This window comes from Ochotona curzoniae, unplaced genomic scaffold (genome assembly GCF_017591425.1).
Source record: "Ochotona curzoniae isolate NIBS_2020 unplaced genomic scaffold, NIBS_Ocur_1.0 patch122, whole genome shotgun sequence".
Taxonomy (NCBI): Eukaryota; Metazoa; Chordata; class Mammalia; order Lagomorpha; family Ochotonidae; genus Ochotona; species Ochotona curzoniae.
This window is the reverse complement of record NW_024466665.1, coordinates 16,014-42,241: the sequence shown is the minus strand read 5'-3', so window position 1 is coordinate 42,241 and position 26,228 is coordinate 16,014. Positions and strand designations below refer to the sequence as shown.

The following is a 26,228-nucleotide window of genomic DNA, read 5'->3' as shown; positions in this document are numbered from 1 at the left end:
AATGTATAAATCATTGGATAGAATTTTCTTTCTTTCAGTGTCAACGTCATTACCTTAAATTTCTTCTCACTTTTTCTAAATTGAACAATACAAATATATTATGAAATAGTTATGAGAATTTTTCCTTTAGTGTAAGGTGCTTTATTTCTAATCCAGATTATTTTACAGGATAAGTAAATTCAGCTTTTTGTTTCTAATTTCAAAAATACAAAAAGAACATATTTACAAAGCAGGAAAGAAAAAAATTAGTGTTTAAAGGACATTATGTATCTTGATTTGTTTCTGGCAGCCAAAATGATCCCCTCCCCACCCCCATACACAGGACAAAGTTGTAAAGCTGAGCCCTTCAGAGCGTGGGCATCGCCTTGCACACCAGGACCTTGAGTTCATTAGGTGTATTGTCTGCCAGTAATAGCTTAGACTTCAACAAATACTGTAGATTGAAAAGCTTTATGCAGAATTTTGATCAACTAGAAGCCATTAAACAAAAGGCAAAATAGCCTTTAAGGAAGTAATTAAGTCTGAGTAGCCTAACTATTTGATAGGGCGAGTAGTAGTATAGGAAAGGCACATAAATTAGGAAGACTTCGGGCATCAACGCCACAGTAAGAAATACTAACGCCATGAATATGTAGGCTGTAATGGCTTACTTGTTTTTATATGCGGTGATTGCTTTCAATTTTTATCAAATTATATAGTTTTTAGTAAAATTTGACGTTACATGTTTGTTTTCTAGGATTCATCTAATCGATGAGTTTAACACCGATATGGATATCTTTGTATTTTTGCTGTCAACAAAAGCTGGTGGATTGGGAATAAATCTGACTTCCGCAAATGTTGTTATACTTCATGACATTGATTGCAATCCTTACAATGACAAACAAGCAGAGGATAGATGCCACAGAGTAGGCCAAACTAAGTAAGTGCTTTCAGTTTAATTTTTTTAATCAGATGTTAGTTTAAGTGATATAGACTGTTAGAAGATAGTATGTTGGTTATCATGCCTTGGTTTTTATTTTTCATCAAAATATGAGTACTAATTGCTTACCACCCTTACTAAGTGAACGCCATTATAGTTTGATCTGTAAACAGCAGATAATCTGTGTCTTCATCATGGAATGGTATACTGTATTTTTGAAAGACATCCATAAATTCACTATGGAACAAATATTTATCGGTATTGAATGTGGTACTTTACTGTTCTGTTCTGTACAGCATTATTTTGCAGGGCGTGATAAGCAGGTTTCTTTTGAAAATGTAATGTCTGTGTGAACACAGCACTGCTTGTTACAGAGTACAAAGATCTTGTTCTCTTGAACCATTAAGAAAGTTTGTATAAAAGTTAAATTATCAGAAATAACATTTTTGTAATTTATGAGTTATTCTTGTTGGACTCTGAAATATAGTGTACAATTATCCAGATTACTTTTTGTTTAATAACCAATGCACAAATATCATTTACTTTTTAGAGAAGTACTAGTTATAAAATTAATAAGTCAAGGGACAATTGAGGAATCCATGCTAAAAATTAACCAGCAAAAATTGAAACTTGAACAAGATATGACCACAGTAGATGAAGGTAAGTTATTTGTAAGCTGCAACGTTAGTCTTTTTATTACATGACCATGCGTCCAGTCAGCCATCTTGAGAGGATAACAGAGGTGACCAGCAAATTTAAATATTACGCACTTTAGCGATAACAAGAAAGAAAAGTGAGCATACTTAATGTCACAGTAACACAGTAAGATCCATTTTTGTTAGAATTGATAACAAGCACAAGCACTTTGATTTTTAAAAATCACAGCCCTTTCATCTCTTGCCAGAATACTTAAGAAATAAGATTAAGGTTAGGACTGTAGTTTTATTCACAATGTTATAATTTTATGTGATTGAGTGATTGGTTGATTGATTGATTGATTTGAAAGGCAGAGTTAAGGAATAGCTACAGTGACCAGATCTGGATCACTTTGGAAACTAGGAACCAGGAGCTCCTTCTGGGTCTCCCACATGGGTGCAAGCACCAAGGACTTAGGCCATCTTCCTCTACTTTCCCAGCGCAGTAACAGAAAGCTGGATCAGAATTAGAAAAGCCAGGACTTGAACCGTCACCTGTGTGGGATTTCGGCCTGCAGGCAGTAGTTTTACTTAATATACCACAGCATCGGCCCCCATAATATTATAATGCGCATACCATAAAATCTATGAACTCGAGATTTAAAAGTACATGGCATAATGTATTTGATGAGATAATTAGCTTTATTAAAAACAGTCCTAATATTTATGTTAATTTAATTTTGACTTGTAAATATGAGAATTTATTAAGGTTGAATTTATGTATTAAGTTGCAATCAAAGCATTTATAACTTTAGTTTTAATGTGATAATGTTCACTTTTTGGATTAAAGCCACTAGATCCTGAAGGAGCCCTCAATAAATTATATTTCTCTTGGGGTCTGCATTTGATACAGTGGTTAGATTGCCACTCAGAATGCCCTCATCCCACTTCGCAGTGCCTGGATCCTAATGTTGGTCGATCCTGTTTGCAATTCTAGCTTTCTCCTAAAGAATGGCCTGGGAGGTTGCAGGTGCTGGTCAACCACATGGGAGACCTGGATTCAGTTCCTGGCTCTTGGGTCTGGGCTAGAATAAGCCCTGGCTGTCCTGCTATTTGGGAATGAATTTGCATGTGGAAGATCTTTTCTCTGTCCATCGTTTCTCTACCATAGTTTAAAATTTAAAATGTATGACAGGGCCTGGCGGTGGGGCCTAGCGGCTAAACGCCTCGCCTTGAACACGCCAGGATCCCATATGGGCGCCGGTTCTAATCTCGACAGCTCCACTTCCCATCCAGCTCCCTGCTTGTGGCTTGGGAAAGCAATCGAGGACAGCCCAAAGCCTTGGGACCCTACACCCATATGGGAGACCTGGAAGAGGTTCCTGGTTCCCAGCTTCAGATCGGCGCAGTACCAGCCGTTGCGCTCACTTGGGGAGTGAATCACCGGATGGAAGACCTTCCTCTCTGTCTCTCCTCCTCTCTGTATATCTGACTTTGTAATGAAAAATAAATAAATCTTTTAAAATAAATAAAGAAATAAAATGTATGAGAGTTGAAAACTTTGGGAAAATGCAATTAAAAGATATGTTTATCTTGTTGCGTAAGTCCATACATAGTTTTCTTCACTTTTTGTGAACATTTTTAGTGCTAAGGTATATTTACAAAGAGGAGAGGAAGATCTTCCCTCTACGAGTTCACTGCCCAACTGGCCACAATGATTGGGATTCTGCCAATCTGAAACCAGTTTTCTCCGAGTATCCCACATGGGTGCAGAGTCTCAAGGCTCTGGGCCACCCTCTGCTGCTTTCCCAGGCCACAAGCAGGGAACTAGATTAGAAATGGAGCAGCCAGGATACAAACTGATGCCCATATGGGATTCTGGCACTCAGAGGTGGAGGATTAACTAGTTGAGCTATCGTGCAGGGCCCTACATGAACTTTTAGAAAACCCCTAGCACTAATATACAAAATTTAAGATAATGAAAATTATAAATTCCCATGAAATAGAATTACAAACTAATTAAATTCACTTTTGAGAGTGCTACAAATGCCCAGATATGGATTTTATCCTAATAATCAAATTTTAAATATGACTGTGACATTTAATTATTGAGAGAGCCAAGTGATTGTCAGACTCCCCACTTTTTGATTAGTCTTTCTCACTGGACTGGTGCATTTCCTCAGAAGGTGTGCCTCAGTCTCTCGTGATGGGAGAAGATGGGAAGGAGCCACCTGACCACCACATTCCCAGGGTGGAGAAGTGCAGGCACTGAAGACTGTGGTTATATTCAACAGTAAATTCTCCCTACCTCTGCTCATCCTTACCCTTCTCTGTTATCCTAAATCAGATTCCAATTCCCCATAGGCTAAACCTTGAGCTTTGTAGCTCTGCAGTAAATAGTTGCTTCTCTTGAGCCACGTTTATGATGCCTCTTCACCCTGTTTTGTCCTTCATATGTTTCGTAGTACCCGTTTGCTCAGCGTTAGGGACAGATTCTGGCTAGGCTGTCCCTTGCACTTCCTCCTGCAGACGAAACTTTTACTTTTTCTATTACATCAGTTTTCTTCCATCTGCTTTTCTCCTAAATTTCTTAAAATTTGTTGGAGTAGGAATGGTGTGCTGTGTGTATATGTGTGTGTACGCACTTTCTTTTTACTTTTCATTTAAATCTTCCTCTGTTTTTGTCTTTGCCATAATGTTAATGGTTTTTCACATATATTTCCAGTCACTGTTCATGTGAAAGTGATAGAGAGTTGAAGTTCTTATGTTTTATTTTGTTGCATTTTGTTTTTACTGCCTTTAAACTTAGAAGATTCTCCTCCCTTTTTTTTTTTTTCATCTTTCTCTGTATCTCTCCTAGCAGTAGCCTCAGTTAATACAGTAATTAGCCACAGTTACACAGGGTAATTTATACCAAAGAATATTACAAAAAACTGAAATGTCTAGGTACTAATGTCTCAATTAAAACTTGAGCAGACACGGGATGGAAGGTGAATTGCAGTGGTGAATTTACTCTGTGGCTGGCATGCAGAGTGCAAAATTTTTGTTGTATAGATTAGATCTGGGTCAGATTATGCCTGAATTTCTTCTCTAGTTTTCTCTGCATCTCTTAAAGTTCTTCAAAAACTTATGTTTTTGTTTTTGAAAGATTTACTTATATATTTTGAAAGAATTACAGAGAGAGGGCAAGACAAAACAGAAGTGATCTTCCATACACTGGTTCACTCCCCAAATGGTCACAGAGGCCAGAGCTCAGCTGATCTGAAGTGGAGTCAGGAGCTTTTTCTGGGTCTCCCACATGGGTGCAAGGGCCCAAGGGCTTGGGCATTTTTCCCTGCATTTCCTAGGCCATTATTAGCAGGGAGCTAGATCAAAAGTGGGGAAATAAGGACACAGATTAGCTCCCATATGGGATGCCTGCATCACCAGCTGTGCTTTACCCACTACTAAGCAGCACCCACCCCTACCTTACAGTTTTAGATAAGTGCAAGAAAATCAAATGTGGGGGGATTTGGTAGGATTTGGGGGCTTCGGTGTCTATTTTCCCTGCTCAATTTGTTTAAAAGATGTTTCAGTTTGCAAGTGGAAGAAGTAAATACTATGTAGTATATGAATTAGATTATTACCTGAAGTATCTATAATATGTTTTGTTATAGATCTATATCTAAATATAATGTCAGAGCCATAACCTAAGATTGGTATGCTGAAATATGAGTGAGAGTGCAGAGTGAGCAGCCCTGAGATTGTAGGGGTTTGGGAAGGTTGCTGAACCAGACTGGGCCTTCAGAGACGAGTAGGGATTTGCCATCAGGAAAAAAAAAGATGATGCATATTGCAAGAAATAAGCTTTTTTTTTGCTTTTTTTTTAAATTAAACTTCTCTTGCACTTTCTGACCTGCAGGTGATGAAGGGAGTATGCCAGCAGATATAGCCACATTACTAAAGACATCAATGGGCCTGTGAATTACAACTACCGATGCCTATTTGATAAGGAAATATCAACTTGGTGCCCTCAAGGACATTTACATTATGATGACCATGGGGTTTATGAACATTTATACCTTTTTATAGTTTCCATATTGCATTTCTCATAGTATGGACAACTTTCTTGCCACTAACAACTCTCCAGATGCTCACACATGAGATTTCGTAAAAAGCCACAAATATGTAGTCCTGAAGATGTGGAAGAATCATTTTACAAAGCAGTTTTCTGAATGGGGATTAGTTGGTGATTGTTTGTAACAAATATGCTAATGCTTTAGAAATGTCAGTATTTTTGTAATTATTTCTACCTCCAAATATATATATATTGTCTTTCACTGGATAATGTGTGTAGATTTTTACATGTGCCTTATTTGACAATGCTTATGTCTTGTTTTTGCTTGTGTCATTTGAGGTCTTGTTTTATTATGTTAGTTTAAAGAACACAGCTGTATAGATGATACCGCTTTCATTTTGTTGCTATTTGAAGCAGATGTTCACCAATGTCAGCAAGAACTCAACCTGAATTTCAACGTGGCATTCCATACACTAGCATCCCCCAGGTCCTCTCAAATACGTCGGTTCAGACAGATTTGTTTGGTTAAGGCACTAAGTTGTTTTCTGGTGAATAGTAACTAAAGCCCTCCTCTTGTTCCGTGAATTAATTCTTTCTGTTTGTTTCCCTCCTGCACTAATGGTGCTTCTTAACCTGCCTCTTCTTGTGCATGTTTTCATTGATTTCCCTCTCCTGGCTTTTGCTTCTCTTAAAAACTGTTGCCCAGTCACTTCTGCTCCAGTTCTCTTCCTCTCTGAACACTGGCTCCTTCCTGCCACATCCCCACACATCAACGAAATGTTGGTGACATTTTTCTGTCTTGGCAGAACAAACTAACTTTAAAGCTATTTCACTTCAAAGCAAACTGGATGTGACATCATGTTAAGGCAGCATTAGGAACTGCATGGAAATAGGTTATATTACCTTAAACTCTTATCAAAATATAATTTACCAGTTTCCAGAATTTTAACTACAGGACCGCCTGAAGAGAGAGCCATTGTTTAATTCCAATTCAGTGTGGGTGACATAGTGAAATTTAGAAGTAAAGTTGTCTATTTGATACTTAACTTTTTATTAAAATCTTTCTTTAAAAATTTGCCTGTCGGGGCTATAATGCTGTTTTATTATACATTCTTTGTATAACTTGTGAGTTTCATGTGTTTTGTTTTTATTATGTAAATATTGTTATAAATAAACTTATTTATAAATCAGAGACTTGTTAATTATTGGAGACCATACTTTCCAAGGCATCCTAACTTGCTAAGATGCTAGGTAGTAGAACTCTCTGGACTTAGAACATGAATAAAACTCTTAAAGTGGTCCTTCAGCTATTACAAGCTCTTACAAGCTCGTGACTCAGTATACTTCCCAAACTTCAAGTTATGTTGAACACACTGAATATGTCTCAGTGTCATAGGGCTAAAAGAAATTTGAAAATGTTAATACTACCTCTTCTTGCATCACCGTACCTGTGTCCCTTAGTCAAATTGTTAAATATTACCTTTTAAAAATCAGACAATAGATTCCTCATAATTTTTCTGTATTTCTGTGTTTTCATTGGTAGACTGATTCTTTTGTTGTTGTTGTTGCTACATCTGCAATTTTATTTCAAATGAAATGTAGTTGGCTTCTCCCTGTAATGCTCTATTGTGTCTTAGGCTTAATAAAAATATTTGTGATTATAAGTTGTATTTTCACAAACAGTTTGCAACCCTCTGTCACCTTACCCTTGAAATATATAATATTGAGCACAAATGCTATCGTCTTATGTGCTTAATATTATCTGTTGATCAATAAATCGGGATTTATCAAGGACGATTCTCAACTGTCACTTCATTCGGCTAATGTTTTTAAATGTCTCAGTTATCAAGAAAGATGAGCAACCATATGTTGAAATAATGTTACCCGCCGAGGAGCTTTATAGTTCCTAAAGCAGATCACACCAGGGGAGAAGCCATGCTTTCGGGTGTTTTACGTACTTGTAACTTTATGCCAATACATATTTATGCTGAAATATTTTTATTGTTCCTAGTATTTGGTTTTCCTGTATTTTTGAGAGAACAAAAACATCCAGAAGTTTGGTTTCTGTGTAACTTTTAGGCTGAAACTTAAGCAATCCATAGAATAAAGGAATTGCTGCTTCTGCTTCTTATTCCCAAGATGTTTTTCTTTTTTTCCCTTCTGAAGGTAATTACACAGTTCAGCTTTCCCTGATGGAACCTTACCCTTTGTCTTCCTCTCCAAACAAGGAAATGTTTAATTGGGGAGAAGGGTGGAGTAGTAGAATGTTTGTTCTGTGAAAATGGTGCCCTAAAGATGATGCTGAAATTAACATGCCTTATAAAGTGCTTTGTGTTTTATGTTTGATTTATGATTTTAAGCACATAGATTGTGTTGAGTTTTCATATTTTTGAATAAACATTGTATTCATTACATTTATTAAATTGTACACTCATTAAGAATTAGAAATATAATAATGTGGATGAAATAGCCATGTATGAAGAGGAGGAAAAGTTACTTGTATTATCTACAATACAATTGGAATTTCTTTGTTAAATGTAACATTCTTTCCTATATAATGTATTGATGACATAAGGGGAATGAAAAAGCGATTGGTTCACTTTTATTTACTCCTAAAGATACTTTTTTTGAAAGGAAAATGATCTTCAGTCTTTCTTTTTAACACCCACAACACCAGGGCTGGGAGCCAGGAGTTCTGTCCATGTCTCCTGTGACAGAGGCCCAAGTAACTGGCCATCCTCCACTGCCTTCCAAGGCAGGAAGCTGGATCAGAAGCAGTGTCCAGGATTCGGACTGGCCCTCTGATGTCTGGCCATGGCAAGCAGCAGCTCCCCCTGCACTGCAGTGCGTGTCCCGATCATTCTTCTTTTTTAAAGAGTTATTTTTATTGCAGAGTCAGGAGAGAGAAAGATCTTCTGTCCAATGATTTACTCCCCAAGTGACCACAGTGGCCAGACCTGCAGTGATTCGAAGCCAGGAGCCTCTTCCGGGTCTCCCACACAGGTGCAGGATACCAAAGCTTTGGGCCAGGATTAGAACTGGAGCCCCTATGGGATCCTGGCATGTGCAAGGTGAGGACTTTAGCAGCTAGGCTGCTGTGCCAGGCCCTCATCCCTATCATTTTATCAGCAGCCTTTAGTTTGAAAGTTTGATCCAAAGGAGGGTGCTTGTGAAATACGTTGTTTCTAGGATGTAATCCTTAGTGGTTTGTATAAAGTATTTAGCATTTTCCCCAATTTCACAGGGTTGTTGAGTGGAAAGGAGCACCTACAGTAACAGCACACCTGGGTGCCTTTTCTCATTCTTTTGCACCCCATCTGTTTCTATGACAAGAAATACTTAAACATTTCTAATATCAAGCCTAACTTTGCTATTTATTGTTAGTGGTTTATATTTGGGGGAGGGGTGTTATTTGGAAAATTCCGTTTAAATGACTTGTTGCCATGCTTGGTTCTTGTTTTGCACACAGTAGAATGGGACCAAAAATGTGCCTTCAAGTTATAACTGTACAAACGATCTTAAAACATCGGGAATGGGCCTTCGTGGTGCCTCAACATGATAATCCTTCACTTGTGTTGCTGGCATCTCATATAGGAGCTGGTCCTCGTTCCAGCTGCTCCACTCATGTGCAGCTTCCTGCTTATAGACTCAGAAAGCAGTGGGGGATGGCTCATGTTCGTGGGCCCCTACACCCACATGGGGCTCCTGGCAGATGTAAGGCAAGGACTTCAGCCAGTAGGCTCCCAGTGCTGCCCCTCCCCCCCCCCTTTTTTTTTGTCACAGCCAACTTGCTCATTTATGTATGGTCACTTTTATTCAAGTTCCCTACCTGCAGATCTATTGCCTTTTGAACTGCAGCAGTATTAAAATGTCAAAGTTAGTTCTTTCTTTTCTTTTGTAAAGAGGAATTTATGCATTTGAAAGAAGAGGAGGAAAAGTGCTGGCTGACTCCCAAACAGCCACATCCTGGAGCCTGGAACTGCATTTGGGTCTTCCACATGGGTGGCTGGGGTCCAAACATCCGGGCCATTAGCATGCAGCAGAATCAGACCAGCCAGGACTCCAACCAGTGCTTAAAGGCTACTAGTGTGCAAAGTTTATACTTAATTGGGGGAGAATTAAATTCATGCATATTAGAACCAGGGTAACATGCCATCTACCTATATTGTAAACTAGTTTTCCTCAATTATAAATGCCATGAAAATATTCTAAAGAAATTTTATTAAGCATATATAGAAATACTAGAAACTTAATGCATATGTGTTAAAAGCAGGAAAACAGCATAGCAGAAGCCAGAGGCGTGTTGGAGGTCGGAAGTGTGGATTGTTTGCTGAATTGGCAGGACAGGTGAGTCTGGCCTGAGAGATGCTGTGGAGGCAGCACATCCCAGCTAGAATCTGGTCTGGGGTCTCTGCTGAATCCAATTAGCAATGGAAGGAAGGGCTTGCACTCTCTTTCGTAAGGTTTCCAGCCTCGGATGCATGTCCAGCAAGTCAGGTTTCAAGAGTAAAAGAGTGGTACTGCATATATCCCAGTAGAAATCTGCCCAAGTGACCTGGTTTACAGAGGGAAAAAACAAAAGCCTCTTGATTAATGCATAAACTAGCAGCATTTCAAAATTACAGTTCCTTCAATCTAAAAGACATTTTTTAAATTCACAATTTTTGTTATTACAAAAGCAGAATGTTATGATAGAAATTTGGAAAATTACAGGTAACATCCCTCAAAAGCCAGTAGTTGCTATTAACACCTTAAGATATAAGGTGTTTTTCTAGGCAGATGATCAACAGAAAAGAATGTATTCCTAGCAAGCCGATATCATGGCTCAGCAGGCTCATCCTGAGCTCTGTGGCACTAGCATCGCTATGGGCAGCAGTTTGTGTCCTGGATGCTCCACCTCCTATCCAGCTCTCTGCTTATGGCCTGGGAAAGCAGCTAATGATGGCCCAAATGCTTGTGAGCCTATATCCATGTGGGAAACCTGGAAGAGGCTCTTGCTTTCTGGCTTCAGGTAAGCTTAGCTCTGGCTGTTGTGGCCACTTTTGGAATGAACCAAAGGACGGAAAACCTCTCTCCTCTTTGTTAAAGAAAATAAATATAGAGGCCCAGCACAACGACTCAATGGCTAAATCTTGACCTTCTAAGCACTAGTATCCCATATGGGTATCAGTTCATGTCCTGGCTGTTCCGCTTCCCATCCAACTCCCTGCTGTGGCTTGGGAAAGCAGTTGAGGATGGACCCTGCACCCACGTGGGAGACCCAGAAGAAGCTCCTGGCTTCCAGCTTTGTATCAGCTCAGCTCCGGCATTACAGCCATTTGGGGAGTGAAAAAGCAGGTGGAAGATCTTTATCTCTGTCTCTGCAAACCTGCCTTTCCAGTAAAATCTTTTAAAAATAAATTTTAATAAGGAAAAAATGTATTTCTAGAATGAAAACATATAGTTCATGATGCTCTGAGTCCTTGGGCCCTGAACCCACTCGGGAGTCCTGGAGGAGACTCCAGGCTCCCGGCTTTGGACTGGCTCTGCTCCAGTCATTGCATTTATCTGGGGAATGCATCTGCAGATGAAATTCTCTCTCTCTCTCTACATATATATATAGACTCTCTGGTCTATAACTCTGCCTTTGAATTTAAAAAATAAATCAATTCTTAAAAAATAAACTCTGGCAGTAGTTGTGTTACACTCTGCTTCTCGTTTATTCTGTCCATTGTGGTTAATGTTCCTGCTGCAAGTTAAATTGTTCTGTCTTTGCCCAAATGCAAGTCAACAGAACTGGGCTTCCGAATCCTTTGGCTATGACTCCAGTTTGGACAATGGCCAGGGCATCCCCACCTGGTCTTTACATTGTGCCAAACAGAGAAAAAGCCATTTTGGCAAGAATCTCCTTCATACGGCAGCGAGCCGAATGTGGGTGCTTGCGGTTTGGTCGTGGTTTCAAGAAAAGAGCCACACAATCCTTTGGTTGTCTTAGCTAGGAAAAAGGACAGATGAATTTAGACTGTTACCTCTAAGTCAGATTCAGGAATGCCATATTAACTTTACTTATCTTAAGTCTTTATCTCCCTTCCCCTAACTGAAGATTGTGGTTTTTAATCAATCACATCTGCATAATTCCTAAACAGTTAGGTCTGAGGCCTGCTGAAGTTAGGAGCCAGGGAATCCACCCAGATCTGCCACATGGGTGTGGTACTTGGGCCGTCTGCTGGTTTCCCAGGTTCCTTAGCAGGCAGCAGGACTGCAAGCAGACCCTGAAGAATCCAAATTGGTGCTTCTGTATGAGATGCCAGCACTTCAAGCGGTGGCTTGACCTACAACACTGGCCCCTACAAGTGTTTTTTCTTAAGCTTTTTTTTTTTTTGTCTATGTTTTCATTTAAATATGTATCTGCATATTTACTTCTATTTTCTACGATATAAAATACTCACGGAGTTACCAATGAACCACTCTTTTTCTCCTAAATATGTGTCCAGATCTTGCAGAAGGTGAGGTGCTTCACCCGTGAGCAGCTCTTGAAACACCTGATTCTGGGAAAGAGAGAAAAGATCACTTTAATGAGAAGAAAGATAAGCCATGTGATTTGCAGAGCAGGTATATTTCTTCATCTTTATTCTTCCACGTGAGTTCATAAATGCAGAAAAGTTTTTACAGTTTTAAAACTGATGACATTAGGGATGTTGATCTGTTTATCTGTAGGTGCTAGTCATCCATCTTTTAAAAACAAGATTTTTTATTTTTATCTGAAATGCAGATTGATAAAGTGAAGGGGAGACAGAGAGGAAGATCTTCTGTCTGATGATTCACTCCCCAAATGGTCTCAACAGCCAGAGCTGAGCTGATCTGAAGCCAGGAGCCAGAAGCTTCTTCTGTGTCTCCCATGCTGGTGCAGGGTCCCAAACCTTTGGGCTGTCCTCCACTGCTTTCCCAGGCCACAGGCAGGGAGCTGGATGGGAAACGGGTCCACCGGGATTAGAAACGGCACCCATATGGGATCCCAGTGCATGCGAGGTGAGGACTTAACCACTGCGCTATCTCGCCGGGCCCTAGAAAAACTCAGTTTAAAAAACATCCATCAAAATTACATAAACAAAATAATGAGGCCACCATTGATGGTGCAGCACACCAAGCCTCAGCTCAGACACTGGCACAGCATCTCAGAGTGTCCATTCAGCTCCTCTGTTTCCTGTCCAGCTCCCTCGTAATACCATTGGGAATCACTTCTCCACTCACATAGCAGACCAGGATAGAATTCTTGCTTTCTCTCTGGCCATGGGAGCCATCTGGGGAGAGCCATAGGATTTATGTCAATCCCACCATTCTCAATTCATACTCTGCTCTTCATGTGATGAAACTCAACTCACATACACCAAATAACCAAGGGAAAACGAGTGGCAAGTGCAAGGAATGTTAGATTGACCAAAGTCCAGAGACCTATTTGCTATCAACCTTTTAAGTTGTAACTAGAACTTTGCAGCAACAAGCACTGAAACATTTGTAATTCCTGTACATTTGGTAGATTTGTAAAGCACATATAGCACCAAGAATATTTTTTCCGTTCTCCTTATTTCTCGGTATTTGGCTTTGAAATTTTTAACTTGACCACAAGGTGGCAGCAGTGTAACTAACTACAGCGAGATTATGGGAGGAATTACACCTGTGACACTATTCGTTTTACACTGCTGGCCAGGTGTTAATTAAATAATCCGTGGTTATCAACAATGTTTCTGTAACATGTTATCGCTTCCTATGTTTTGTTCATGCACTTGTATGTCTAATGACCTGTGAGATGGTTTGGGAGGTAGTATGCCAAGGCATTCTAACAGAAAGGCACTGTGTTTCTTTGCCAACGTTCTGAGAGCACTTTGCTGCAGCCCTGGCCGCTGTGGCAGCGGGAGCCCTGGCCACAGAAAGGTGGAAAACGGAGCAGCGGAGCAAAGCAGATTGAGAAGGTGACACATTGTCCCTGAGTGGAGTCATTGGCACGTGACACAAAAATCTATAGACACTGTTTGGAAAATGAGGAGTAGGCATCTATTTGTCTCCAGAAATGAATATGTAAATGAGAGAAGCCACAGCTGACATGTCTAAAGAAAATCAGTTATCACAGAGCTTTATGTCAGAACCGTATTAATGATAACAGCTGGAATGTATTGAACATTTGTTCCCTAGCTATAATTTTATCTGCTATCATTCAGTTCCTCCAACATCCTTCAAAACAGATCTGTCCTAACACTCGTTTAGAGACAGAGAGTTGCAACTCTAAGTAGGAGCTCAGAAAAAAGCAAGGGATAAACCCAATGGCATCTAGAGCTGGCAGGCTCACTCTGGGGCCCCAGTGCATCTCTATCCTTCTTTATCATAGCTAAGCTCTTCTTTAATTGGCTAACTTTCCCCTTGCAAGTGCCAGCATTCCCATATGGGTGTTGGTTCATGTCCCGGCTGCTCCATTTCCCATCCAGCTCCCTGCTTGTGGCCTGGGAAAGTAGTCAAGGTTGGCCCAGAGCCTTGGGACCCTGCACCCGTGTAGGAGACCTGGAAGAAGCTCCTGGCTCCTGGCTCCTGGCTTTGGATCTGCTCAGCTCCAGCCGTTGCAGCTATTTGGGGAGTGAACCAGCAGACAGGAGATCTTTCTCTCTGTCTCTCCTTCTCTCTGTGTAAATCTGCCTTTCCAATAAAAAATAATTTTTAAAATAAATAAAAGGCCTTGTCCTGGTAGGTGCAAGTGTATGTGTGTGTGTGTGTGTGTGTGTGTGTGTGTGAGTGTGTGTCTCCCACAAGCACAAACTTGATGTTTTTATCAAGTCGGCATATATAAATACTTTTATCTCGAAATATTTCTATTCAGACCTGCGGGTCCTAATAAAACAAAGTATTTCAAATAGATGTGCTTAGGTGAATCAATAAAATACCACTTGCTGTTCTGTGCCACGGCCTTTGGCCCTAGGCCCTGGCACATAGATATGCATGCACAGCTGTTTTGAACAGCTGCTGGCATTGAGCACTACACCCGGGCAGCTAAGAACACGGATGGAAATTCCTTGGGTAGCATTTGCTGGCTTGACAGCTTGAGCCAAGCATTTTACACAACATGCCTCTCTGTTTTCCTCTGGCAACTCGGGACAGCAACAGTTGCATCCCTGGGTGGTGCTCTGGGAGGGAGTCAGACAAGCAAGCCCTCAGGACAGAGCTGATGGGGCTCTGGGTGCTGGAGCCCGGCTGTCCGTCACTGCTGTGACTTGGAGTGACTCTGGAACCTCTCTCTCTACTTCTTCATCTGAAAAGTCAGCCTGTCCAGAAGCAGCCCTTCTCTCAGAGGAGGCCAGGGTGGGCTGAGCGTGGCAATCCACGCTAAAGGGGCCAGGGAGACAGGGTTTGTGCCTGGCGAGTGATAAGCAGCTGTCCAATCAGACTTTCAACAAATTGATGCCTAACCTCGTGAAATGCAATATGCTGGGTAGGGGAGGGTGCACCAGCTGAACAGGGCAGGTTGGAACCCGGCCTGGCCGACATAGCCTCCTAGGGGACCTCAACAACCAACAGGTAAACACCTTCAGAAACAGAGGTTGCAGTGAGAACCATATAGGAGGCTAGCACTGGGATAGATCAAAACGGCTCATTTAGGATCCTGGAGAAAGAGGATGGCAACTGTTTCTATCGTAAAACCACAGTAATGCCTTTACACACACATAACCCACAACCCACATGGAGCAGGCGGGAGAGGAGACAAAAGGAAGCAAAATTTGACGTTTTAAAGCAGGCATCTGCATGGCACCTGCAAAGGGATGCTGAGAACTAACCCTGGTCCACACCAAGAGATTCCCCAAGAGTTGGGCAATGACAGGGCAGAGCTCAGCTTGGGGTTACAGGCCAGGGCAGAGGACAAAGATGGGTGGAGAGCTACAATGGTGAGGTTTCTCCTCAACTTCACACAGACAACGGCCCCACTTCATTCCTCGCAGTGCACTGCAGGATGAAACGCTTACAGATGGTCCCTGGGCAGGAGGACATCACGCACGCCAGATGTGCCTCAGGAGAGGATTCTGTGAACACCTGCCTGCTACCTGCTCACTATGAGCCTCATGGGCCTCTCCTTCCTGCGTGCCTCTGGGACACAGGCAGCCGGGCCCCTGGATCTGGGCTGAAAATTAGTCTTCTCCAGAAACCACCACCATCAGGATGCCTGACGACCATGCTCTTAGGGAGTGTCCCTCACAGCGCCTCAAGATCCCCCAAATCCATAACGCCCTGCTGAGAGTTTTGAGTAATCTCTTAAAATTCCCTGCTTTTCATCTTTTTCATAGATTATTAAAAATGGATCTCTCCCAGAAGAAACACCAGCTAGGGTACAAACGCAATTTCTCAAACATATTCTAGGCAAATAGAGGATATTATGTTCATGTGATACAAATAAGACTCCATTGAAGACACACAACACTATCATAAAGAACGCCTACGAATTTTAAAACACAATATTAGGCACTTAAAATCTGAGACAAAAGTTTATGAAGTTGGAGAATTCTTTCTGAATGTAGTGTTTAAAAAACAGAAAAGTGCCCGGCGTGATAGCCTAGTGGCTAGAGTCCTTGCCTTTCACACACCGGGATTCTATAAGGCACCAGTTCTAATCCCGGTAGCCCCGTTTCACATCCAGCTCCCTGCTTGTAGCCTGGGAAAGCAGTCGAAGATGGTCCAAAATCCTTCAGACCCTGCACCTGTGTGGGAGATCCAGAAGAGGTTCCTGGTTCCTGACTTTGGACAGCACAGCTCTGACGATTGGGGCACTTGGGGAGTAATCAATGGATGGAAGATCTTCCTGTCTGTCTCTCCTCCTCTCTGTATATCTGACTGTGATTATATATATATATAATCCTTATATTATATGATATATATAATCCTTATATATATATATCCTTATATATATATACACATATTTGTATAAAAGAAAGGATATATATATATAAAAGAAAGGATGACTGTATGGACCACAGAAATTCTATTATACTGGGACAAAGCAAATAAAGGGGAAAGAAACCATAAGTGAAATGCCTCAAAGATATTTTCTTGAATTAGGATTACTACTCTCTGCTTGCATTTGATCTTAGTCCACAAGCCAAGAAGCAGTGAGCAACCCTGACTGAAGAGGCCTAGCAAGGCGACAGCAGAATGGAGGAAGGCGCGGCCATGCCAAGACACAGCTCTGTACCATTTTAGAACTCCAAGGCCAGGTTCCACCCTTGGAGGGGGAAAACGATATCACATTCAAAATGTCACTAATCACAGCAGCTTAAAGTTCATAACAGCTAGATAACCATAGATAATGCCTCCCAAGCACGATGCAAGAGCTGTTTTCAACACAGAATTCTACAACTGAAAAGCAACTATCAAAATGAAGTAAGAACAGCAAAGCCCCAACGTTGGCTTCCTTTGATCAGTAAGCTATTGGAGGACGACTTCATAAAAGCAGGATGGAACACAGAAAAAAGAGCCTGGGAAAATGGTAAGAGAGGCAGCCAAGGTGACAGTGAAGAAGCAGGAAAGCAACAGCACATCCCAAGTGGTGGCAATGGAACCAAGTTCAGGCTGCTTGACTCGCAAGACAAACATATTCGCTGCATCTGTCGTCATCTTACCTCCTTGCCGTGACTGGAGTGCTAGAGGATCTGCTCCAGGGAAGCAGTGCAGTAAACTAAGAAGGAGGGCATTACCCAGGAATCAACTCCAGCAGCAGAGACAACAGCGCAGGGACAGCGGTGGAGGGAAAGCCAAGGACGGCAGCTGTGCAGGAATCCAAGCAAGCCCTGAAAAGGAGAGCCGAGATAACCAGATCCCCCCCAGGAAACAGTCACAGAGGATCTGCTGCTTTTGACCTTGTGGGAAGATCATGGCTGGCCATTGGATAGTGTGGAAGATCCCCCAGAGGGAGGGAAACACCAAAGTGGGACACAATTCTGTACAGATTTGCATCTGACTACTAATGTAATCAGTAAGTCCTGACCTAACCTAAACATTTCAGTTTTAATTTATGTGGAGCTTGGAGAAAGAGATTCAGAGATGATTCTAAGAGGTTAAACCTTTAGTTCAATTTAGTTTAGTAACTTTTTTTTTTTTTTTTGAGATGCGTGTATTTATTTGAAAGCTAGAATTAGAGGGAGCAGGAAAGGGGAAGCAAGATCTTCTGTTTGCCAACTCACTCCCAAATGGCTATTATGGAGTTTGGTACATGGTGCATAACAGAACTTGGGCCATTTCCTCTACTCTCCCAGACATATTAGCAGGAAGCTGGCTTGGAAGTGGAGCAGCTGGGGCTAGAACCTGTGTACCTACGGGATGCCAGTGTCTCAGGCAGAGATTTAACCCATTGCATCACAACATCTTCCTCAAGAGATGAATTATGATTGCCATTGCAAGAAGTCCATAGACACTGTCTTAAGTTGGTTAATCAAATAAAACTATATTTATACATCCTGGAGAAATACGGAGAGTATAAATCCCCCCCCAAAAAAATCCCAGAGCATGAAAAAGGTTACATTTAGCAGAGGGTTAATGTGAGAGGCATACTTTCCTTTGAAATTTAAATATAACTTGATGGTTTAAAGCTACACATTGATATTACTTAACACCAGAAAGTGTGTCTTAGCACCACCTATCGTAATTTCTGGCAAGCGACACGTGATTGGTAGCGGTGACAGCGAAGTGACCACATTACTTTTCTATCTTGATTCTTCTCTGCCCAAGGAAAACGTGACATGAAATCATCCAGTGTGTCCACAATTGCATCAACTTGACATTGTTCCATTTCTGTTTTTCCAGCCAAATCTATGGAGCACAGAGATGCCATTTTATGATCACGAACTCACTGAATTTCATTTGCTATATCACAAAGTTTGCTTCTCTTAGGCAAAATGTTTCTATGTTGGAAAAGTCAAAGACAAATGAAATGGTCATCAGTGGAGATTAGCTTCACACCTGTTCTTAACCGTGTCGCAAAATTCCTTATTTATTTTCCTTGTTAGCGACCACAGGTACCTAAATGTCACCTTGCTCTTCGTTTTCAGTACACCAGATTTCCACTCATTTTCCTTATTAGGTTTCTTTCCCATTTTTTGACAATTCAAACAACATTGCAATAACTCATAGCTACAATGTATTCAATTGCTTTCCTTATAATTTTTGTTGAGCATTTATTTTCTACTCAGAGACTCACAGTTTAAAATGCTGGCGGTTCCTTTTTCTCTTTTTTTAATCATTCTTTTTACTCGTAAATCATTGCTCTAAGTATTTTCTCATGGGTTTCAATGTATTTGCTTAATTTATTTTTGTTTTATTAGAGAGGCCCAATGAGACAATGAGAGAGAGAGAGAGATCTTTCATCCATTGGTTCATTCCCCAAATTTCTGCAACAACCAGGCCTGGCCAGGATGAAGCCAAGAACTCAGAATTCCATCGCGGTCTCTCACTAGGGCAGTAGATCCTCAACCTGGTTGGGCGCAACACCCCCTCTCCCCCACAGTGACTTAGCAGGGGACTGGAGCTGCTGGGTCCTGAGCCAGGTACTCCCACATGGGTGGTAGTCTCTCAAGAGGTGACTTAAGCCTCTGTGCCAAAGTCCTGCTCCTCACGTTGTTTTATTTAAAACGATTCAATGCAAAAACACTCTCATAGAAATGACTTCTGTGCAACTGCATACATTCACTAAAAATTGACAACTGTATACTGACAACAGTGAACTATGCATACATTCTACCTCGTGAAAGCTGCAAAAAGCAGAACAAATGCACTAGGGAGTTTGAGTTCCTGCATAAACGGTGTGCAGTTTTCTCCGGAGCATTCAAAGCTCGCAGTCCCTTAGAATCTGTTGGAGGTTCTCATCACCCACTTTCTCCCTGCTGTGGCATCCACACCAAAGCTTGGTGAATGGAAGACTTCTCTCTTTCTCTTCTGTATCCGTTTAGTTCTGCCTTTCAAGTAGATAATCTCAGGCTATATTTTTAGTCGAAAAAGGTAGGCTCATTTCTCTCAGCCTCCTTTCGGATATGTGTGAGTGAGTACTTTTTTTTGCTTCTAAGCTTTCTTCAACAAATCCAAACACCCTACCTTATAACAATTCTTCCTTTAACATTTTTTTTAAAAGATTTATTCTATCTGCTGGTTCACTCCCCAAGTGGCCACAATGGCCAGAGCTAAGCCAATCCAAAGCCAGGAGCCAGGAGCTTCTTTCAGGTCTTCCGTGCAGGTGCAGGGTCCCCAAGGGCCAGCCTCTACTGCTTTCCCAGGCCACAAGCAGGGAGCTGGATGGGAAGTGGAGCAGCCGGGATAGGAATCAGCACCTACATGGGATCTTGGCTCATACAAGGCAAGGACTTTAGCCACTAGGCTACCAGTGCTGGGACCCAAAGTTCCCTTTTTAAATTCAGCAGTTACTGAACCCCAATAATGAGTCAGCTCCAACTGGGCTGTATTATTGTTGAATAAAAAATGATAATTTTTTTGCCCACATGGCACATAGGTTCAACTGGAGAAGACCAACATCAAGCCGAATGACCCAGCTGGAGTCAGCAGCGTGGTATTCCAAGTTGAGCATGGCCTGTAGTGCTGTCATTCCTTTTGGATACTGTTTGTGTGCCCTAATGTTTCACGTTTCCAGCAGCTAATGCACTCAGGAAAACAGCAGAGGATGGCTCAAGGATGTGGGCCCGTGCACCCAGGTGGGAGACCCAAATGAAACTTCTGGCTTCAGCCTGACCCACCCGCAGCCATGTGGCCATTTGATGAGTGAATGGAAGAACTCTCTCTTTCTCTCCTACCTCCCTCTAATCCTGCCTTTCAAATAGATACAATAAATGCTTAAAAAATTATCTTCTCTCAAGGTCAAAAATTGCTGTCCAAATGCCAACTACTGTCCTGTCCTCCCTACACTGATCCAACATTCACAGGTTTACTCTTATTTTTCTGTCCCCTCTTCTTTGCCAAGGTCATCTGGACTACTCCCAGGAACCCTCGCCTGCTGCCCTGCAGTAATGTTGGGCTAGTGCAAGTATGATCAGAATCAGCTTCCTAAACTCACGACTGTAGCTGTGTTTCTTTCTAGGTAGCGGTCAGACCCAGCATTTCTGCTTCAGAAATCAGGCCTTGCTGGCGAGCCCTGCCAGTCAGAGCCAAGGGATCTTAGGTGTTTCTTGTGTCTCCTCCTTCCTGCTGCACACTGGAAAGCTTCTCGTTCTCATGCCCTTTTGCCTTGGTCTGGAACACTGCCACCCCGTGGTGCTCACAGCGAGATGCCCACATGAGGCTCCCAGAATCCAAGTTTTTGGAATTGACATTGAGCTTGAGTAATGTGTATTTCAATGAGCCTCTTACTGATCCTGATGTCCTTAAATTTTGAAAAACACTGATGCACAATTATAGGCATGCTTTATGTAAAAGACCAATTCAATTGTAATCTCCATTTGTTCTTTATTGCCAAACACCGTACTTGTGGAAATGTGCTAGTTTAGCACACACTACTGTACTTTAGTATGTGTTACTTTGTTTGATTTAAAGAAAAAAACTGGTATTTATGGCCCAGTTTATTTTTGGTGTAACCATAACAACCATGAGGTTATGACTTAGATCATGGTGATGGTGAGCTGCATAGGAGAATTGGCGATCCTGCAGATGGATGTGACAGAAAGAAGCTTTGCAAGAACCTACAGTAGCTTTTGACGTAGCTTTATATTCAGAAATACTGTGAGAGGGATAAGAGAGAAGAGAGAGGGTGGAGATGGAACCAGGTGGAAGAAAGGTGTCAGGCGCAGGTGAGTCCTGGGCTGCCCTTTTCTTTACTTCACATCAATGCCATGGGATACAGATGCTACCCCTGCAATCCAGAAATCCACACCCACATAAAGCAACCACAGATTCTGGGGTCTTCCTCCCCCATGACGAGGATGGAGGACATGATTTTGACAGTCCAAGGAATTTCAGCTTTTCTCCACCGTATGTGTCTCCTACTCATTAATCTTCTTTGATAATATAATACAGGAACAAAAGTTTGGCATGAGACAGACCTCTCCAGCAATTTCTGCACTCCCCAAAGGGCCTGAAGAGCAAGGAGGTGTGAGCTGAGAGGGCAAATACAAAATAAACATGTTGGCTTATCAGGCAGTCGTGGAACATTAAACTGGAAAGCGATAAAAATGGTGCATTTATACTTCTTTAGCTTTTAATTCCATTTACATTTGTACAACAGTATTCAATCACAAATAGTGAATGCCACATATATGTGTGTGTTTTTCATTTATCAAAAACCTTAAAGCCAATACATGAATTACCTGTGTTCTTGGCCAGGTATCTTGCTATTGCCAAGCTCTGGTGAAGGACAACTCCATCAACTTCCAAAATGGGGATTTTGTGAAATGGGATACCTTAAAATAAAGTTAGGGGAAAAAAAAAATCAACTTCCCAATAAAACCAAGAGCTTTGATACTAACATTTTTACTGAAATTTCGGGGGCGGGGGAGGGGTATGCTTTAAAGTCACAGAATTCTTTTCGTTTTCTTAATTTGTTTTTTTATTGGAAAAGAAGATCCAGAAAGAGGAGTTACAAAAAGATCTTCCATCTGCTGGTTCACTCCCTAGGAGGCCATAGTGGTCAGACAGAACTGAGCCAATCCAAAGCCAGGAGCCACGTGCTTCTTCCGGGTCTCTGACACAGTTGCAGGGTCCCAAGGCTTTCGGGTCACCCTCTAGTGCTTTCCCAGGCCACAAGCAGAGAGGTGGATGGGAAGTGGAGCATCCAGAACATGAACTAGGATCCTGGCATGTGCAAGATGAGGATTTAGCCGCTGAGCCATCGTGCTAGGCACAAGTCACAGAACTCATAGCTAGTTACTCCTTAAGAAACAGTTTACAGCTTCTAGTGGAATCTTTACAGTTTATGCACTGTAAAAGTTTTAGAAGACCTGCGATGAAGTTAAGTCAGAATTCATTCTAAAATCCAAGTTTGAGGTCAGGAAGGAGCTTGGCATGGGATTTAAGACAGTACTTGGGACTCAAATACCAACTCATAGCTCCTGGGTGTGGGTTGAGATCCACTCTGGCTTCAACTTCCTGCTAACGTGTACCCTGGTGACCTAATCAGTTGCTTTGCTCCATGAGAGACATGGACTGAGTCTGAGACTCCTTGCTACCATCTAGCTCAGCCCCAGATGCTGTGGTCATCCGGGGAGTGAGCCAGCAAATAATCTTCCCATGGCTGACCCTATCTCTCTCTCTCTGCCTTTCAAATAAAGTGAAGGCAAAATTTAAAATAAATAACACATAGGGTCACATTGATGGTATATATTACATAATCTCACACACTTCCTACTTAAATTTTTTTTTTAATTAAAAACCTTTAAAAAAGCCAAATTTTCTGGTCCCAATCATAGATCATATTACCAGTTCTTTATTTTTTTTCATTTTTTTCATTATATTTTTGACAATCTTTACATAGTTAATTAGGGTAAAAAGGTTCAAGGGCTACAGGAAAGTGGGTAAGACTATTATTTCCATATTGTTTCCTTCATGTATCTGAGGTAAAGGGGGATATTGAGGGAGAAGCCCCACCCAGTCTCCCACCCACCCCAGGTCCTGGATGTGGGGCATGCTCTGAGATACTTGCTCAAGTGGTTTTGATAGTTCACCAGTTATGAATCACTGCCAATCTCACCACTCCGAGCACGATGAGGTTGTTGAAGAATCCACTGATTGACACAGTCCATCTTAGAGTCTCCGTTTGCCCAGTATTTCGCTGCCAACATATAGCTGAGGTGGTTGATTGACTTGTTCTGTCCTCTGTCTTTTCTTGGTTAGGGTTCTGAGTCCGGCATTTCGATTGGGGAGATCCCCAAAGAAACTTTGTCTGAGGTGTTCTCAGACCAGATTCTTGTATGTACTAGCAAGTACCGTCCATCGCCCTGATCAGCTGGTGGTTGCAATTGCTGGGTTGGTTCTGTTTCCATCCCTGTCTTCCACTGGAACCAATGGGTGTTGCAGTCCAGCCTGGTTCTGCCCAGCACATACTTGGCCCTCACATAAACCAGTGGGAGCTGCAGCCCAGTCAGAGCGACCCACAATAACCCCCATCAGGCCCACCCCCTACCCTGGTTTGCCAGTATGTGTCCAGTCTGTCCCACATCTCCTTCTGCTCTCGTACATGTCGATGGGTATTAAAACTTGGTTCCATCCAACCAGCTCACCAACCAACCCTCATGGATATTGGTGGGTGCCTCTCTGTCTAGCCACCCCAGCCCCATCCTAGTTTTTGTGCCCTCCTGTGGGAGTGGTAACCCAAGAGGGAAGAGCCCACTATTTCCCTCCCAGGTCTCTCCCACTCCCAGATTATACACTCTCCAGGTAGTTCTGTGGTTTGACTTGACAGAATTAGCCCCCAGTGCCAGCATCTGCCAGCTGATGCTGCTGCTAAGCCCCAACAACCCTCACCCACTCTAATTGTAGATTGCACCAGTAGGAATAATCAGCCCAGCCTGGCTTTTCCCTGATCTAGTCCACATGAGGCACACAGGTGTTGTAGCCCTGCTTAGTCTGGTCTGCCTCCATCCCAGCTCATGCTCTCCAGTGGGAGTAGCTGTCCAGCAAGGGAACCCTCCCATATTCCCCTGCCGGCTCTGCCCCCTCCCTTCCTGGTTCTCACGCTTGCTGGTTGGGTGCTGTGGTCACATCCGGTACAGGCAACCTCACCTTGGCATTCCGTATTGTGCACTGGTTTTTGTCACGACCAAACCTGGCTCGACCCACACTCTGTTCTGGTGCTCAGTTTGCCAGTGGATGATGAAAACTGATTCAGCCTGGTCTGCCCCCGACCCATGCCAAATGTATGCCAGTGGGTAACTTTCCATGGCCTCTTCTGGGCTGTTTCCTGTCATGCTTCTTGCATTTACCTGCTGGGTCTGTGTCCTGCCAGAGGAGTTGCCCAGGCTCCTCCATCAGAACCCCTCCCAATGCCAGATTTTGCGCATACCAGGGGGTCCATGAGCCAGCCCTACTCAGTTCACCTCCTGTCCTAGCAGGAACAGTGGCTTTTCCTGACTGGCCTTCAACCCAAACTGGTTCTTGCTGTTGGATATTTCAGCCCAGCCATGGCTCATCCATACCCACATACGGCTCACACATGGCTCAGTAGGGGTTGAGACCTAGCCTAGTCTGTCCCACATCTACCCTGGTCCTCCAGGACACCAGACAGTGTTGGAATCATATACCAGTTATTTAAAAACCTTAGTCTTAGGATTATAGTCTTTGATTTACATTTAAGTTGTAGTAAGGAATTTAGCTAAAGTCTTGGTTGTAAGCATATAATACAGTAACAAGCATTTTTGCAGAAATAAATGACAGATTCATGACAAATACTTTATTATTATTTACCTGCTAAATTCTATATTATTTTCTTATTCAAACCTATTACATAGTGTCAAAAATGTGTCAAAAATGCATTTTAGGAAAATTCTAAATTGAAAAATAAAAAAATAATTTACCACATAATTATAGCCGACTTACCATCTCTTTTGCTGGTGTACATTCTTTTTTTGTTGTTAAATTTTTATTTGGAATTTTTAAATTTTATGGTACAATTTTGTAAAGACTGGGATTCCTCCTCCAAACTCCCACCCACCAACTTAATATCTTGTTTCTCTATATATTTAAAAGCAACTTCTTAAAATACTTCTAAATCAGTGAAAGCCCATCGTTTTATTAATGGACTACTTCATCATGTGAATGACCCCTATTTTCCCAATCAGGCCTTTGCTTTAGGCTTTGCAGATATTTGGGAAAGAGAGAAAAGAATAAAGTACCACATGCGATGCCATGACTCTCACACAACTACTAGAGTCAACCATGTGCCTCTCCTTCAAGGCTGCCATACACCTGCTAAGATGAATCACAGTTCACACCAGACACTAAAGCGTCTCACAGTACTTACCTAGAGACTGTGCCAAGCCCTGTTCCAGGGACCTGAGGCAATGCAGGGCACAAATAAGTCACAAACAGAGCTGACTTGGATGGGGGTGGCATCTGAACAAGAGGTAATTCCTTGTCTAACTTATCTAACAACTCTGCGGGGCTGCAGGGGGTTTCCTTTGTGTCAGGTATTGTACTCAGTATTTCACATGCTGGTTTCATCGTCTAGAACTTACAAGAAGACCTTTCTATCTCACTTTATAAATAAGGGTGCAGGTGCTTCTATAAATCACCCAGGTTACACAGCTCATAGGGTTTGGGGTGCCACTGACAGGGTTGCAGAAAGATGTTCAAAATCTGGGCATACCCAGGGCATAGCAGCCAAAGGACAGAGAGATTTGGAAACCACAGTCGGTGAGGATTGGTTGAAGAGCCATGGCACTCTTTTCCTGGAGAAGGAAAAAAACCTCAGTAGCCATCTACAAGGATGGCTGAGCCATCAAATGGGAGAAAAGGCTCTAGCTATCCAATGTGGAGAGGGGGCCCAGCATTGTAGCCTAACAGCTAAATTCCTCACCTTGAACATGTTGGGATCCCATATGGGCATCAATTCTAATCCCACAGCTCCTCTTCTCATCCAGCTTCCTACTTGTGGCCTGGGAAAGCAGTCAAAGATGGCCCA

General features: G+C 42.2%; 2 protein-coding genes across 2 annotated transcripts in view; one reads left to right on the top strand and one right to left on the bottom strand.

Annotated features, from left to right (window-relative positions):
• Positions 1-204: 204 nt before the first annotated feature.
• LOC121166316 (SWI/SNF-related matrix-associated actin-dependent regulator of chromatin subfamily A containing DEAD/H box 1-like) lies at positions 205-7,403 on the top strand. The gene is made up of 3 exons (XM_040995456.1): positions 205-919; positions 1,470-1,579; positions 5,456-7,403. The coding sequence occupies exons 1-3, from the start codon at positions 768-770 to the stop codon at positions 5,515-5,517; spliced, it is 324 nt and encodes a 107-aa protein (XP_040851390.1). The 5' UTR covers positions 205-767; the 3' UTR covers positions 5,518-7,403.
• Positions 7,404-9,817: 2,414 nt separating this feature from the next.
• LOC121166315 (hematopoietic prostaglandin D synthase-like) overlaps positions 9,818-26,228 on the bottom strand; it is a 31,951-nt gene continuing 15,540 nt past the window's right edge. Inside the window, exons 3-6 of the mRNA XM_040995454.1 lie at positions 21,922-22,014; positions 18,318-18,427; positions 12,040-12,138; positions 9,818-10,166 (exon numbers count right to left, since the gene is read on the bottom strand). Coding sequence (XP_040851388.1) covers positions 10,002-10,166; positions 12,040-12,138; positions 18,318-18,427; positions 21,922-22,014 — 467 coding nt within the window. The 3' untranslated portion in view covers positions 9,818-10,001. The remainder of the gene's footprint in view (positions 10,167-12,039; positions 12,139-18,317; positions 18,428-21,921; positions 22,015-26,228) is intronic.